Source organism: Nuphar pumila, chromosome 4, assembly GCF_984573655.1.
Source record: "Nuphar pumila chromosome 4, dmNupPumi1.hap1.1, whole genome shotgun sequence".
In the NCBI taxonomy this organism is placed as follows: domain Eukaryota; kingdom Viridiplantae; phylum Streptophyta; class Magnoliopsida; order Nymphaeales; family Nymphaeaceae; genus Nuphar; species Nuphar pumila.
The window spans coordinates 41344470-41358926 of NC_143252.1; the positions used below are offsets into that span (position 1 = coordinate 41344470).

Genomic DNA, 14457 nt, shown 5'->3' on the forward strand with positions numbered 1-14457 from the left:
CCTTGCAGCTATTATTTAAAACCACGAACCTCAATCCTTTGTTCAGGCTATGAGATGTACACATTGGTAGGTAGCTATGGCAGGTAAAATTCAGGCTCTAAAAGATAATCACATCTAGACGATCACTCATCTTCCTCCAAGCAAACAACTCATTGGTTGTAAGTAAGTTTACAAAATCAAACATAAATCTGACAGTTCTAGTTATAAAGCCTAACTTATAGCAAAAAGATACACTCAAATTGAGGGCCTTGATTACCATGAAACATTTGCTCCCGTGGCCAAACTTGCCATTGTTTGTTGCCTCTTGGCCATAGCCGTGGTTAAAAACTGGGTGCTTCATCAGTTTGATGTCAATAATGCCTTTTTGCACGATGATCTCCATGAAAAAATTTACATGCCCTTACCTCCAGGGATTAGCCACAGGAGGAGCAGTGTGTTTGTCGGCTTAATAAATCCATTTACGGACTCAAGCAATCATCTTGCAACTAGTTTTCCAAATTCTCTAACTTTCTTAAAGGGATAGGCTTCACACAATCCAAAGTTGATTTCTTCTTATTTTCATGCATCACCAAGAAAGGATGTGTTTTCATCCCTGTATATGTAGATGACATTATAGTTGATGGGGATGATGTAATACGCATTGATCAACTGAAAGCACTCTTCAATATTGCGTTTTGCATCAAAGATTTAGGAGTGCTCAATTTTTTTCCTAAGAATTAAGGTAAAAATATCAAGAAATGGCATATTCTTGTCACAATACAAATACATATTAGACATTCTTAAAAATCATGATTATTTGAGAGAAGCCATTAGAGTTTCCTATGGAGTAGCATTGAAAACTGAATTAAGAAGAAGGAGAACTTTTGAAAGATCCAATTCACTATCATCGTCTAGTGCTAAGATTAATATACCTTATCATAACTCGGCCAAATATAGTATATTATGTATATATACTGAGCCAGTATATGCATGAACCAAGAAGGCCTCATTTGGATGTTGCTCTACGCCTTTTGCATTCACTACATGAAAAACGTGGATTAGCGACAGACATTTGCGATGGATTTTTCTGTCGCAAATGTGCGACAGATTAGCGAAAGAAAACTATCTGTCGCTAACATTTAAAATATTTGCAAAATTAGTGACGGAAATATCTCCCTCGTAATTCCGTTGCTAATGAGCGATGACTTAGCGACGAAATTTTTTTATCGCCAAAAATTACAAGAAAAATGCTAATTAGCGACGAAATTAGTGAGAGAATTATTCTGTAGCTAATCTGTCGCTAATTAGCGACGAAATTTTTCTCTTGCTAATTCCATCGCTAATTAGCGGTGGATTAGTGACGGAAAAATTCTCTCGGTAATTTCATCGCTAATTTTCGATTTAAACTGTCCCATCTAAGGTGCAAAATTTTTCCTCTCTCCTCGTTCGAAATTTAAACCGATGACTTCTCAAACGATGACAACTTCGTGACAGAGGAACACGAGGAAGAAGAGGAGTCGGAGTCGCCCACCGGCGCTGGAGGACCAGGCCAGCCCGACCTCTTCGGTCCGGTAAGTCATTTTCTTTTTCGAGCGTGGCTTTTCGTTCCTGGCCTAACAATTATGTTGGGGGTTATGGTTTCAGGTCGATGGGCAAGCGAGGGAACCAGGTCGCACCGGAGAGCGCGCTGATTCAGAGGTGCAACCACTGCGTTATGCATAACACCCCACAGTGGCGGACTGGGTCGGAGGTCGAGAGGGCACCGGAGAGCGCGCATGAGAGTGCACCAGTTCAGAGGTGCACTCTTCTGCGTTGTGCATAAGACCCCGCAATGGCAGGCCGAGACGGAAAAGCAGGGAACCAGGTAGGGAGGGCGTTGTAGAGTGCGCCGGAGAGCATGTCGGTTCTGTGCAAAAGACCCCGCAATGGCGGGCTGGACCGCTCGGGTGCAACACATGTGTGGTGTGGTACAAGTCCAGCCTATTGCTGCTGAAATACCGCCCGATAGGGAGCAATTTTTTTTAAATTTTTTTTTTAAAATTTAGCGACGAATAATATCCGTCACTAATTTAAAATAGCGACAGACTCTTGTTGGTATTATCTGTCGCTAATTTAAAATAGTGACGTACTCGCGACAGATCATGTCTGTCGCTAATCTGTCACAAATTAGCGATGGAAGTAGCGACTAATAAGTTCTATCGCTAATTAGCAATCAAGATTATGTGACGGACGCTATCCATCATTAATCCGTCGCTAAACTGTTTAGCGACGGATTAGAGACGGATTAGCGATGGATAGCATCAGTCGCTAATCCATGTTTTTCTTGTAGTGGTTATCTAAAATCCATGTCTGGGAAAGGTATTTTGTTATCATCAATCAGTCAGCTACAATTATCAGGGTATTGTGATTCAAATTGTGCATTATGTTTAGAGACCCAAAAATCTACTTCAAGGTATTGCACTATGTTGAGAATGAGTTTCATATCTTGGAAAACCAAGAAGCAGACAATGATGTTAATTAAGATCATCGGCTGAAGCATAATATAGGTCAATGGCTCTTGCCAGTTGAGTTAACATTGTTGAAATATTTGTTAACAGGCCCAAGAATTGAGCATCCTCAAGCATGAGATAACCAGGCAACCCTTCACATTGCTACAAATCTAGTTTTTCACAAACATACCAGACATAGAAATCGATTGCCACGCCATAAGGGAGAAAATTCAAAGCGGCTTGATCAAAACACATTTCATCCCCACTTCAATGCTCATTGGGACATAACAAATGCATACTAACTCAAAAACAAGTTAGGTGTCGTTAATCATCATGCTCCAACTTGAAGGGGATATGTAAGGTTAACATGCGTTTATCTTTATCCTTATCGATTGAAATATGCTAAATGAGTTTTTTAGGTTTATTTTATTTTATTTTTAAATTCTGAACGTATAAATGTGATCTATTTTCTTTATTTTATAGGGATCAGCTTGAAGTGTTTGATTACGACACATGGGTGGGTTTTTATAACATTCTAAAAATCAACAGTAACAAAATCTTTGTAATTTTTTCAGGCTCCAAATATTATTTTTTCATCAAAAACACATGATCCAGGTATGGATTCTTCGTAAATAGACCATGCCCAACACATTTATGGGGTCAGAATTGCTAAAAAAATAATGGAAGAGCAGAAAAACTCATTTAGCATGTTTCGTTTAGCACATATCCATCTCTCTCTCTATCTATATATATATATATATATATATAGATGATCACTAACCCTTGACAAAGCATGGAAAACCCTATGTAGGCCCCATAACCACCCCGCCTTATGTGGTCCACCTGCAAAAGCTACAGACACACCTGTGCACCATCGAGGTTTGATTCAGTGCTTTCATCTCAGCACCCTCTCAATAACCCTGCTGGCCACACAGGTGTCCCCTTCATGGTATGTCCTCTTATATATTAAAGACTGAGTAATGTAACGCGTCATGTCTTGAAAATGTAACTCAGAAAATCTAACTTCGTGTATGTTGGGGGTGTTAACGGGTCGGGTTTGATTCGGACCCAGGTGGTATCAGACTTGGACCCAGTTTTTGGGTATGGTATCAGGCTGAACTCGGGTCTAATCGGGTCCACTATAAGAAAAACCATACATCGACACGATAAGAACCACGTGAATCAGTCCATGTTTTTTTATCATTTTTACATTGAAAAATCATGGGTCTTAATCAAAACGATCGGGTCAGGTCTGGGTCTGGTATAAAATTTCACAAACTATACCCAGGTCCATGTATTAATCAGACCTTAGGGTCTACACCCCGGTCTTATTATTTATCACCATACCCGGACCCTATAGGTTTGGTTTGGATGGGGTCCAGGTAAACCAACCCTATGACACCCCTACCTGTACGGCCCCTTTATAAAATTTCAGCATATTTTAGCAATTTTTTAAATGAACCATGATCTTGCAACCAAGAGTCTGAAAAGTTTAAAAAAAGGATTCGGCTTACCTAGGTGCCATAGGACCTTAAAAGATGTCCATGCAGTTTCAGAAAAATTCACATGATTTTGCATTCAAGAAGTTGAATTTAACAATTTATTAATTGTCATCCTATCAATTTCCACATGGTCGGTAGGGTTGGTAAACCAGCCAAACAAACTGAACAGAGGGTATTCAAGCTCGACTCATTCTTGTGATCAGTTGAGCCGTGCTCATGGTGAGCCTGAGGTAAACAAGTCGAGCTAATTAAGCAAGCCAAACTCGAGCCGACTCATTAACCAAAAATATATCTTTTAAAATTAAGAATACCAAAAATTATGTTCTAAGCCTCAGAGCTTCAACTAACTCATTAACAGATGTACGTGTAAGCAGGAAACAAAAAAAAAATCTATTCTAGTTCTATCATCAGCTATAGCTATGGGTTTTAGTCTAACAGAAATTCTAAACAATGTTTGCTACCCTGAAATTTTCTTGTATTTCCCAAACGAGAAGGAGAAAAAAAAGATTGGTTCAAAGGAAAATGCCATTTTAGAGTTTTATAAAAAATTTGCTTGTGTTGGCCGGGAACCGGTGTTTTCTGAGTCCTTATGTAAAGAATTACAAAAGAATTTTTTTCAACAAAGATGTTTTAAACTCTAATGTTATTAATTGCAAGTCAAAGGCTTCAACCATCTACACTTTATGATACAAAATACATATAAAATATATTTATCGCCAGTAAATAAGTCTCATGCAAGCCAAGCTGAGCCTGATTCACAAGTTTGATGAGCTCTTTAATAGCCAAACACGAGCCGAGCCACAAACTGCTCATGTTTTTAGCCCTAAGGGCACCATCTTGGTTGGCTTAATTTTATATTTAAAAAAAAAATTGAGACTGATGGTTGTCGAGGACATAACACTATAAGATAGGATATTCCAACAGTTGAATAATCACCAACTTAGCCCATAAGGGTTAGCGTAGTTGGAACGGGCCTCGATCAGGGTTTGATTCCTGCAGGTGTTATCCCCTTTGCGTAAGCCGAAGCCGGTGGCTCCCCTGGGGTGGAGGTGTGCTGGGTTTACACCCCTTCCAGGGTAGTTTTCCCGTTCTTATGGAAAAAAAACTTAGCCAAAAAAATAAAAAGAATTATTTAGTTTATCATTTTCTGAAGGAGGCATCATGCTCGGTCCCATACATTATTAAAAAAGGGAAGCACGTTGAATTATGGGAGTAAAGTACACGGACATTTTGTAGATGACTAAAACGTCCTCCAATTTCAAATTCTTAAACTTGAAAAGCTTTTTCCTGTTTGTCTTAGGGTTCATTTGTTTCATGGAAGAACCAACCATTTTCCTATGAAAATGGTTTTTTTCTTGGGGTGGCTGAAGCAAGCACCTTTAGCTAGAAAACATAAGGGTCATTACCAGTCCCACAGAATTTTCATATGAAAACCTTTCATAAGCCTCCCTTCCCTTGAGAAGTGTTATTTCTGTGAGAAAACATGGGATCTACAAGGGGCTCCTTGTTTCTCAATGGATGTGATCGTGTGACTTATATGAAAGGCACTTCACTCCTCAACCTGAAGGCAAATGGCACCCTAGGCTTTTAAGGGTATGTCTGTTTCATGCAATTTTTATGAAAAAAATAATGAGCTGAGCTGGCATCTCTTTTCCCTTCTTATCATGAGTTAAACAAACATCAAATCATCATGGTAGGAAAGTGCCATTCTGAAATAAACAAGCTCCATTTTTTTTCACTACTTGGCATTTTTAGTGTGTAAATCATGTCATACATCCTCTTCTGTAAAAGCATTCTCATGAAAATGTTGAGTTTAAAGGATTTTTAAGAAATCCGCATTCATTCCCATGAAAAGCCTTTCCCTTTAATGGGAACTGAACTAACAAGCCTAAGATGGAGCAATTGTGCTAGACCTTTACCACCGAGGTGGTATCCCATGTGGTAAGCGGGGTCCTGTGCCAAGCTGAAGGCCCAGGTTTGAATCACTCTGACATATGGGGCTTAAAAGTTACCCGGTAGGGGTCTGCCTAACCCCAGCTGATGGGACGTTGTGGGTTCAAAACCCAATAATAACTGGTTGGGGTCTGCCCAACCCCAGCTTGACTTTCATAAAAATAAAAAAGATGCGTGCGAGTATCGAGATTGTGAAATCTGGTGGACTTGGTGATGTTGATACAAAGCTACATTTGTGGAGTGGAAATGTTGATTCCACCAACTCATGAATGTGGTGAAAGCCATGGAAAAGGCATTCAAGATATAATGAATTAATTTTCTCCAGAACTCGGTTTTCCAACGTATCCAAACACAAACTGCCCTCCAACCCCAAACGGTCTTTTTATCTCTATACAGTAATGGTCGTTCAGCGAAGAGGGTGTACTTCAGTCATTGAGGAAGTTGCTGCGTCCTTTTCCTCCATCCATCCTTCGAAAGCGAGCAGCCTCGAGCGCGCTACTGGCGCAATAGTGTAAATGATGGTGGTTGGCGTTTGGAGTGCCCCATTTTCATACCAAACACCGCAAAGGCATTGCCTTGAATTGTTCCTCCTTGATGTCAAGAATGTGAAGATCGACAACCAATAAGCTGGGACGGAACCGAGAACGGAGGAATCTATTGTTTCTTAACTTTTGATGGGGCTGGATCTTGGAGGGAAGCATCAAAGGGGAGGAGGTGGTGGTGGTGGTGTGGGCTTTGTTGGTAGGATCAACATCAGACGCCTCTCTCTTTTATGCATTGCGAGCTTCTGCTTTGGTGCTCTCATCCCCAATAGGTCTCTCTCTCTCTCTCTCCCTAAATAGTATGTTGGTGCTGTTTCTATTGTTGGGTAATGTTCTTTTCGCCTTTTTTTGTTGCCATTTGTCTGGTTGTTGTCTTTGTATTGAAGGTGAAGTGTTTTGAATAGGAGTGGGTGGTATGTTTGTTTCCTTTTTGATCGACTATTTGGAGGTTAATGTGAATCTCAATAGATGTTGTTTCTGTTATGAGATGATGGCGTGTTTGTTGCTTTTGCTTACCGAGTATTTGGAGGTCAATGTGAATTCTAATAGATGTTATTTCTGTCGTTTGAACCATTTGCTGAAACTCTGTTTGGCTGTCTTGCTGAATGATGGCACTCTAAAGAACCAACCTTGTGGTTATTTGGTTCTGGTTTTGATTTTGGTTTTCTGATTGAACTAATATGAACCAAGGAATATCAAATTTATAAGCATGGCTGGAGCAGAGAGATGATTCAGTTTCTTGATAGCAGCTGGAATTGGAGGCTTAATTGCCCTTCACAATGGCGATATACTGCAAAACATATTTTTCAAATATATTTTGATGAGAAAACCCGTATCTTCGAACGTGTTTATCTTGGAACGCGGGGCGTAATGCCGCGAGTCCAAAAAAAAATTTGAAAACGGGCATTTTAGCCACTAAAGCCCGGGTTTCCGCCGAGGGCTTTAGCGCCTAGGCGCGTTAAAAAAAAAGTGCGCTGCTGATTGCGCCAATTTTTTTGGACACTTTAGCTGTTTGAAGTTAAGGGTTTCTCTATTTTGATGCTAAGACAGTAATATATGGTTATGTTAAGCTACATTGTCTCTTGGATTACGTCAGTCTAGTCAGAGTTTTAAGTCTGGGTGGCAGTAGTGATCCCAAGAGATGCCTTTAGTTAGAGTATCGAGTTTATTGTTATGTATTTTCTCCCTTATCACATTTTGTGGAATGGAAATCCATGTTGGTGTGATTGATCTAGTTATGCGTATCGGATTAAGACTTGGGTCTAACTTGTCTTGCATTTCCGCTATGTTCATTTAGTAACTTAGGTTTTCACTGTAAAAGTCGGGCGGGGGAACCATATATCTGATGATATGAACATGTGGCTAATATTCCTCTGATCCAGAGTTGGCCATGGTCTGTTTTCATTTTTTACTCTTCCAATTACAAGAGAGAAAACTGAGAACAATGCAGACATGAAATTAGGGTACAATCATATATTCTAACTTTATTTTTGACTTTGAGTTAAAGTAAGCAGTGACCTGAAGAGAGAAACAAAATGTATGGTATGGTAACATGCGTATTGGCTGGTGAACTGGGTGTATAAATATACAGCTAACAGAGTTAATACAAACTACATATGGGCATGGAGAAAATGTGTCACAGGTCATCATCATGCAAGTAAACAAACCCCAATGTGGTTTTGTATATTCTGTAGGTTGAAGGAATCAATATCCATGATTGAAACCTTGTTTCAAGCTCAACTCAAGATGCAACCCTAGCTGTTGTAGTACAATCAGGTCTAAAGTTTCAACCTTTTCTTTTGGGATGAAAGTCGGTGAATGGTCCAAAGCATAGCATATTTATGAAGGTTGTATTACTCTCAGGTATAAGGGTTCCACATAAGTCATGCTGCAGTGTTGTGTCAAGCTGGTGCTTGCTTTGCCTGCAGGCACGGATCAGTAACAAGAAATCTGTTGGGCAAGAAGGGACCTCTGGATTCAGGTTGTTTGAGCAAAGTCCTGGTTAAGTTGGTGATCTAGTTTTGTAATTTTCCCTTTTGTGCCAGCTAGGGTTTTATGCCCTTTGTCATATATATATATAGCCGCCTCCTTTTCAGAGTTTGGGTGTATTGGGGATTAGAGTTTTTTTTTTTTTGAGAGCTCTGTATCTCATATCCGTATTTTCTTGCTAGTGAATTTTTGCTCCTTCTCCTGTGGGTGTAGGCCTGAGTGCCGAACCACATAAATCTTTTGTCTTCTCTTCTTTGCTCCTCTTTATTTTGTGGTCTGCTTCGTGGTCCTTCGTGGTTTCCTTAACAGTAACCGATGTGCGGATCTTTTGCTGATCTGGCAAGGATCAAAGAATATCAATAAAGAGAGCTCCTTAAAACCCTTTGATTAGGACAACTGTTTTTTCAAGCATCCAACTAGGCTCTTTGTCACAGATTTTGGAAACGGAGTACTTACCAGGTCATGTGACAGAATGAAAATAACCAATATGATAATTACATTTGTGTGAGCTTCCATTTAGAGATTGTCATCCCATGTTTTTTATCCTTTATTTCCCATTATTGCAATTGTTTAGAATGTAAACTCAGTCTTGATGTTAACACAGGTTGTTATTTCCTATAGGATTTGGAGTTTTCTTGATCCGGTCAAGATACACAAGAAGGCTGAATCTCTGAAGGATTATCAAGGGGACCTGAAAATTGTTGCTGATTGTGTAAATAAGATTGTAAGTTGCTTTTTAAAGGTTAAAAGAAGCATTCCACATATATTACTTCTCACTTCTACAATTTGACCTTGAAAGCATGATTGCTTGACAAGCGGATGTATCTATTTCCTAATGTTTCAGAAGAGGACTTCTATCCGTGATGGTGTTATTCTTAATCAGGTTTCCAAGACACATGATGTAATCATGTAATTGTCCACATTGCTCATAATAACTTGATTCTTTCATCATATTCACTTTGCTAAGTACCTTGTGCCATTACTGTTTCAAGGAACAAGCTCCGTTCCAATTGTTTCGTACTGAACTCTTATCACAATACCTTATCTTATATGCTAGACATTGAACAGAACTTATCGCTAGTTGATTGATGCATATGCAATTTTGCACTTTCAGGACTTTAGATAAAACAATTTCCAGTTTGGAGATGCAATTAGCTGCAGCTAGGGCTGCACAATTGAGCACTCTAAATGGATCTCCTGCAGTTACAAACAAAGGAGCTGAAACTCCAAGAAAACGTCTAAAGGCTTTCTTTGTGATGGGGATCTTCACTGCATTTAGCGGTAGGAAGCGTCGGGACTCTGTCAGAAACACATGGATGCCACAAGGTATGTATCAACACCATAGAAGACTGACTATTATGCACCAACATGAATTTGGAAGGCCTGTCCTTATTTCCTTTTCTTCTTCATATGATTTTCACAGGGATGAAACTTAAACAACTAGAGAAAGAAAAAGGAATTGTCATACGGTTTGTTATTGGCCACAGGTATATCTTATGTTCTAGCAAAGCCATATCGATGTCTTAAAAAGTACCAACTTATGAATCAGTCTGATTTACCTTCTTCTGTACTTTGATGTTCCACCTCTTTATTAATTTTCTTGTGTTTTTTACTCTGTTGAACTTTTTTGCACTGTAGTGCTACTCCTGGGGGTGTTCTGGATCTTGCTATTGATGCAGAGGATGAGCAGCACCATGATTTCTTGAGATTGGTGCGTGACGCATCCAAAGATTAAACAGCCATGACTGTAATTATGAGCTTTACTGAATTAATTGGACTACATGGCTATTTCTTCATACTGTCATCATTTCTTTTGCAGAACCATGTAGAAGGTTACCATGAGCTATCTTCCAAGACTCAAACATACTTTTCAACAGCAGTAGCAAAATGGGATGCTGATTTCTTCATCAAAGTTGATGATGATGTGCATGTCAATCCAGGTTGTTTTTTCTCCTTCCTGTTTTATTCTTTTCTTTCAAGTATGTTGGCTTTGACAAAAGAACTTAAATTTCTTTGTGGTGACTCAGGTATGATAGCCTCTACCCTGATGCATCATCAGTCCAAACCACATGTTTATATAGGCTGCATGAAGTCTGGACCGGTCATTTCACAAGAGTAAGATGTGGTTTATTCTTCTTAGAAAAGCTAATATATCTGAATATTGGAGATGCATTTATTCTTCCTTCTGTGAACTAAAATTGAAGGAACATGATGTAACATAGGGGAGTTAAGCATCATGAACCAGAACACTGGAAATTTGGGCAGGAGGGAAACAAATATTTTAGGCATGCAACTGGACAGTTGTATGCAATCTCTAAAGATTTGGCAACATACATATCTATCAACCAGTAAGTGCCTTTGCTGCACTTTTTATCCTATGGTTGAAATTAAAAATATGTCAATAATATCATGCATGCATTTTGCAGGCCCATATTGCATAAATATGCAAACGAAGATGTGTCTCTTGGTTCTTGGTTTATTGGCCTGGATGTGAAGCAAATTGATGATCAAAACTTCTGCTGTGGAACACCACCAGGTCATTGGTCTCTTGAAAATTCAATATTTATATTTAACTCATATAATGGTGGATAGTCTGTTGGTCTTTGTTTTCAAGATGGGAGCGTTAGTTCATCATCTCATTCTTTGTAGCTGACAGCATCTTTTCTGCTTTTACATTTCGGTCAGAATGATTCTGTTTATCATGCAGAACATTCATTTAGTTTGATGGGATGTTTTTTATCTAATTTCACTGATAAGTGGTTTCTTTTCCATTTTTTATGTAAAAAAGAAAAGAACCTGAGTGAAAACATTTCTAACAGAGAGCGCGGACAATAAAAAATGAAAGCAAACAGTAAACAGTCAATCAAATTGAAGCCTCAAAATTTCCAGGTTGCCACTGAGGAAAGAATCCTAGTCTGTCATACCACATTTTTGGTGTCTTTGCCTAGGCCATTTCAGCAATGTGTGTGTGGGCCTAAATCTCTTTATTGATAGAATTAGAAATGAGTAAGTTTTAATTCACTACCTTTGCTCTAAATGTCTTGTCGTATTTTCTTTGTGCTGAACTCTATACCCACCATGTCACAATATCTTGTATCAATCTTTCAATTTACCTGCTTTTTCCAATATGAGTTCTCTACAGGATTAGATTTTTATTATGTTATCCAAATGGGAGCATTGAGTAAATATGGTGCGACTCCTTACTGGCATGGTTCCTCTGCCTGGGTCATGTTCCCTCTCCAGATTCATGGCCTTGTGAATCAGGAAATAAGTCTCACTCCTGTGGCACTCCCAACTGAATGGTAAATTACTCCACTAATTATATGTTCACAGTCAATAAAGAAACATCTTGTCCTGTCTCTTAACATTTATGGAACTACAGTACAATTCTAGATTATACTGGTTTTTGAGGCATTAGTAACATGTCAAATTTTAAGTATACTTTCATGTATTAAGTAAAACCTCTATAATATTTTGTATCCTATAAATGCACAGCTTCAAAATCAACAAACCAAAACAAATCAATGCATGAAAATTAATTTGCATATATAAAATGCTACATCACATGGAGGCATTAGTAACATGTCAAATTTTAAATATACTTTCATGTATTAAGTAAAACCTCTATAATATTTTGTATCCTATAAATGCACAGCTTCAAAATCAACAAACCAAAACAAATAAATGCATGAAAATTAATTTGTATGTATAAAATGCTACATCACATGGATACTGGTATGGGTACATGGCAACATGACAATAGTGTATGACGCATGTTTTTCAAAAGAAGGGTGCAGATTATGTGTGTGTTTGTATGCAAGCTACCTACATATCCTATTCTTGTCCTTGTGCTTTGGCACTTCCTCTCCGAATCGCCATGATCTGCTCATCAAATGTATATACCTAGCATGAACTGTGTCCATTATTAATGACTTTATAGATCAGGAGCCATGTGAACAAATTGGCTTTTGGAGGATACCTTCCTAGTCTTTAATATTCTTTTCATCAAATTCTTTACTTGCGGTTCCAAAGGATTCATGTAACGCTACTTTGACAAAGTAGCATCTGCCAATTATCCCTTTTCAACTATATGGAAACCTCTCTCAAGTGGGTTCTTTACCTCAGCAAATGTCATGACTGTCAATGTGCAATTTCATATTCCTTTGAAGCTCTTTTATAATGGAAGGGTCTATTTCAGCTGCATATATGGCACATCTGGAGAGGAGAGACAAGGTCTCCTGAAAATGTTACCTACCTCTCAGCTTCTTTAACTGACATCGAGTGGATAATGGGTCTTTCAGAATATTGTATCTTTGATAATTCATATTTAAGCCTGAGTACCTCGATAGGAAGTGTACTGTTTCACAGATCCCTTCCATGGAGGTAACCATCTTTTCTATTCAGAACTTTCTAAAGATCATATAGTCCAAGCCCATATTTTGTTTCAATGGCCTTCAGTTGACATCTCTGTTCCTCTGCAAGAAACTGCCACATAGTTAAATCAGATCTTTGCTTATGTTGTTGACTATTCTGCAGTGCAAGAATGAGATGACTTTCCGTGCAGTTACTATGAACTAACTGAAAATCTTGTGGAATTTATGTAGATTGTGAATGGAAGGTCAAATCTGGTAACCCTTGTGTTGCTTCATTTGACTGGAGGTGCAAGGGCATTTGCAAGTCCGTTGAGAGGATGCAAAAGGTGCATGAACGGTGTGGTGAAGGTGAAAGAGCTATTTGGAATGCCACCATTTTCTGAAATCAATTTGACATATTGGTTTTTGTATATATAGCATGTTCAAAGATAAAAACCATGACCAGTGACAGTTTTGGGAAAGTTGGGCCTCCTTGAGGCTCTACAAGGTTACCACATATCCTTCTCTGCCAGTCTTTTCACCACCTTTGTTTATTCATCTTTTTTTGTGGTGATTGCTGTAAAATAGTTTTAGACAGGAGTTGAAGTGTTAACTTTCGTTTGGTGCCTTTAGAGTTGGTTGTTTGTGTCCAACAATTTTTCTAATATCAAGTTGATTGATAATTGGTATTTTTTTTTCATTTAATAAATTCAAACTTTTGAGCAAATAATGCCTTGATGTAGTATTTAACCATGGGAGTGGACCTCTTCCTTTTTCACTTGTTAATAAAAACGAACCTTTTTATCTTGTTCAGAAGGTAACTATTGGTATTATGTTAGAATTGAAAAGCTTTTGAGAGAAGTTGATGGACTTGCTCCAACTTAATTCTGTCGGCCAATTAGGGCCCATTTAGATGTGCTGTAATTCATTCTGCATTTGGTTATTGGAATATATAATGCTGACATTTTGTAAAGTAAAATAGAAGTGGAATAACAGTGTGATAACCCTTTTCTGAAAGAGTCTTGATATTTAGAAGTCTAAAAAGTATTGTCATGAGTCCACATTTAGCCCAAATATGAATTTTACTCAAACAAAGCTGGATCCAAAATGGCAGGTTTTTAGATGGTCAGTCATGGCATGAAACTTTTTAAGGAGAAAAAGTCCAAATAATTGTAACAGGAAAAAACAAAAAAGTTTTAGGTTTGCTTCTAATTCAGCCTAGACATAATCATACCAACTCAAATCTATTGTTGCCCTTGAGCGATCCAACTAGATAGATTCAAGCTTGAGTCAGATATTCATAAAGAGCTCACCTTTTAGTCTATATCCAAAATGGTTGTCAAATTCATGTAGAAGGTTTGGTTGGACCGACCTAGTTTAATCCTGCTCTAGTCATCTTCAATGGGGCAGTTGGTATGGATACTTATTGGCTCATTAAATTCTAAAACAATTTTTCTTAATTTTGGTATAATTATGACAGATACCTTCTTCATCATTCACAAAAAAATAGGCTAAGTTACTCCATCAGAAAGTAATCCAAGGTTTATGATGGCTTATGATGCTATGCAAACAGCCACTTGGGGTGTGACTGCATCTATCAAAGTTGGAAAAGCAGACAGTCGTGAATTGAGAATTGCTTTACCGAGGGGTA

The 14457-nt window shown here is 38.3% G+C and overlaps 1 protein-coding gene across 1 annotated transcript; it reads left to right on the forward strand.

Moving 5' to 3' along the window:
• The first annotated feature begins 76 nt into the window (after window positions 1–76).
• LOC149840095 (beta-1,6-galactosyltransferase GALT31A-like) lies at window positions 77–13210 on the forward strand. The gene is made up of 14 exons (XM_090004994.1): window positions 77–83; window positions 1474–1550; window positions 1624–1677; window positions 8394–8446; window positions 9076–9178; window positions 9299–9363; window positions 9569–9780; window positions 9878–9941; window positions 10093–10165; window positions 10274–10394; window positions 10482–10569; window positions 10677–10802; window positions 10881–10990; window positions 13059–13210. Exons 1-14 carry the CDS (start codon window positions 77–79, stop codon window positions 13208–13210), a joined length of 1305 nt encoding a protein of 434 aa, XP_089861120.1.
• The last annotated feature ends 1247 nt before the right edge of the window (window positions 13211–14457 follow it).

Bases quoted from the DNA above. Each gene is read 5' to 3' on its own strand.
- LOC149840095 (XM_090004994.1), top strand. The intron at 9,179-9,298 runs GTAAGTTGCTTT...CTAATGTTTCAG, and splicing joins CTGATTGTGTAAATAAGATT to AAGAGGACTTCTATCCGTGA. The intron at 9,781-9,877 runs GTATGTATCAAC...TGATTTTCACAG, and splicing joins AAACACATGGATGCCACAAG to GGATGAAACTTAAACAACTA.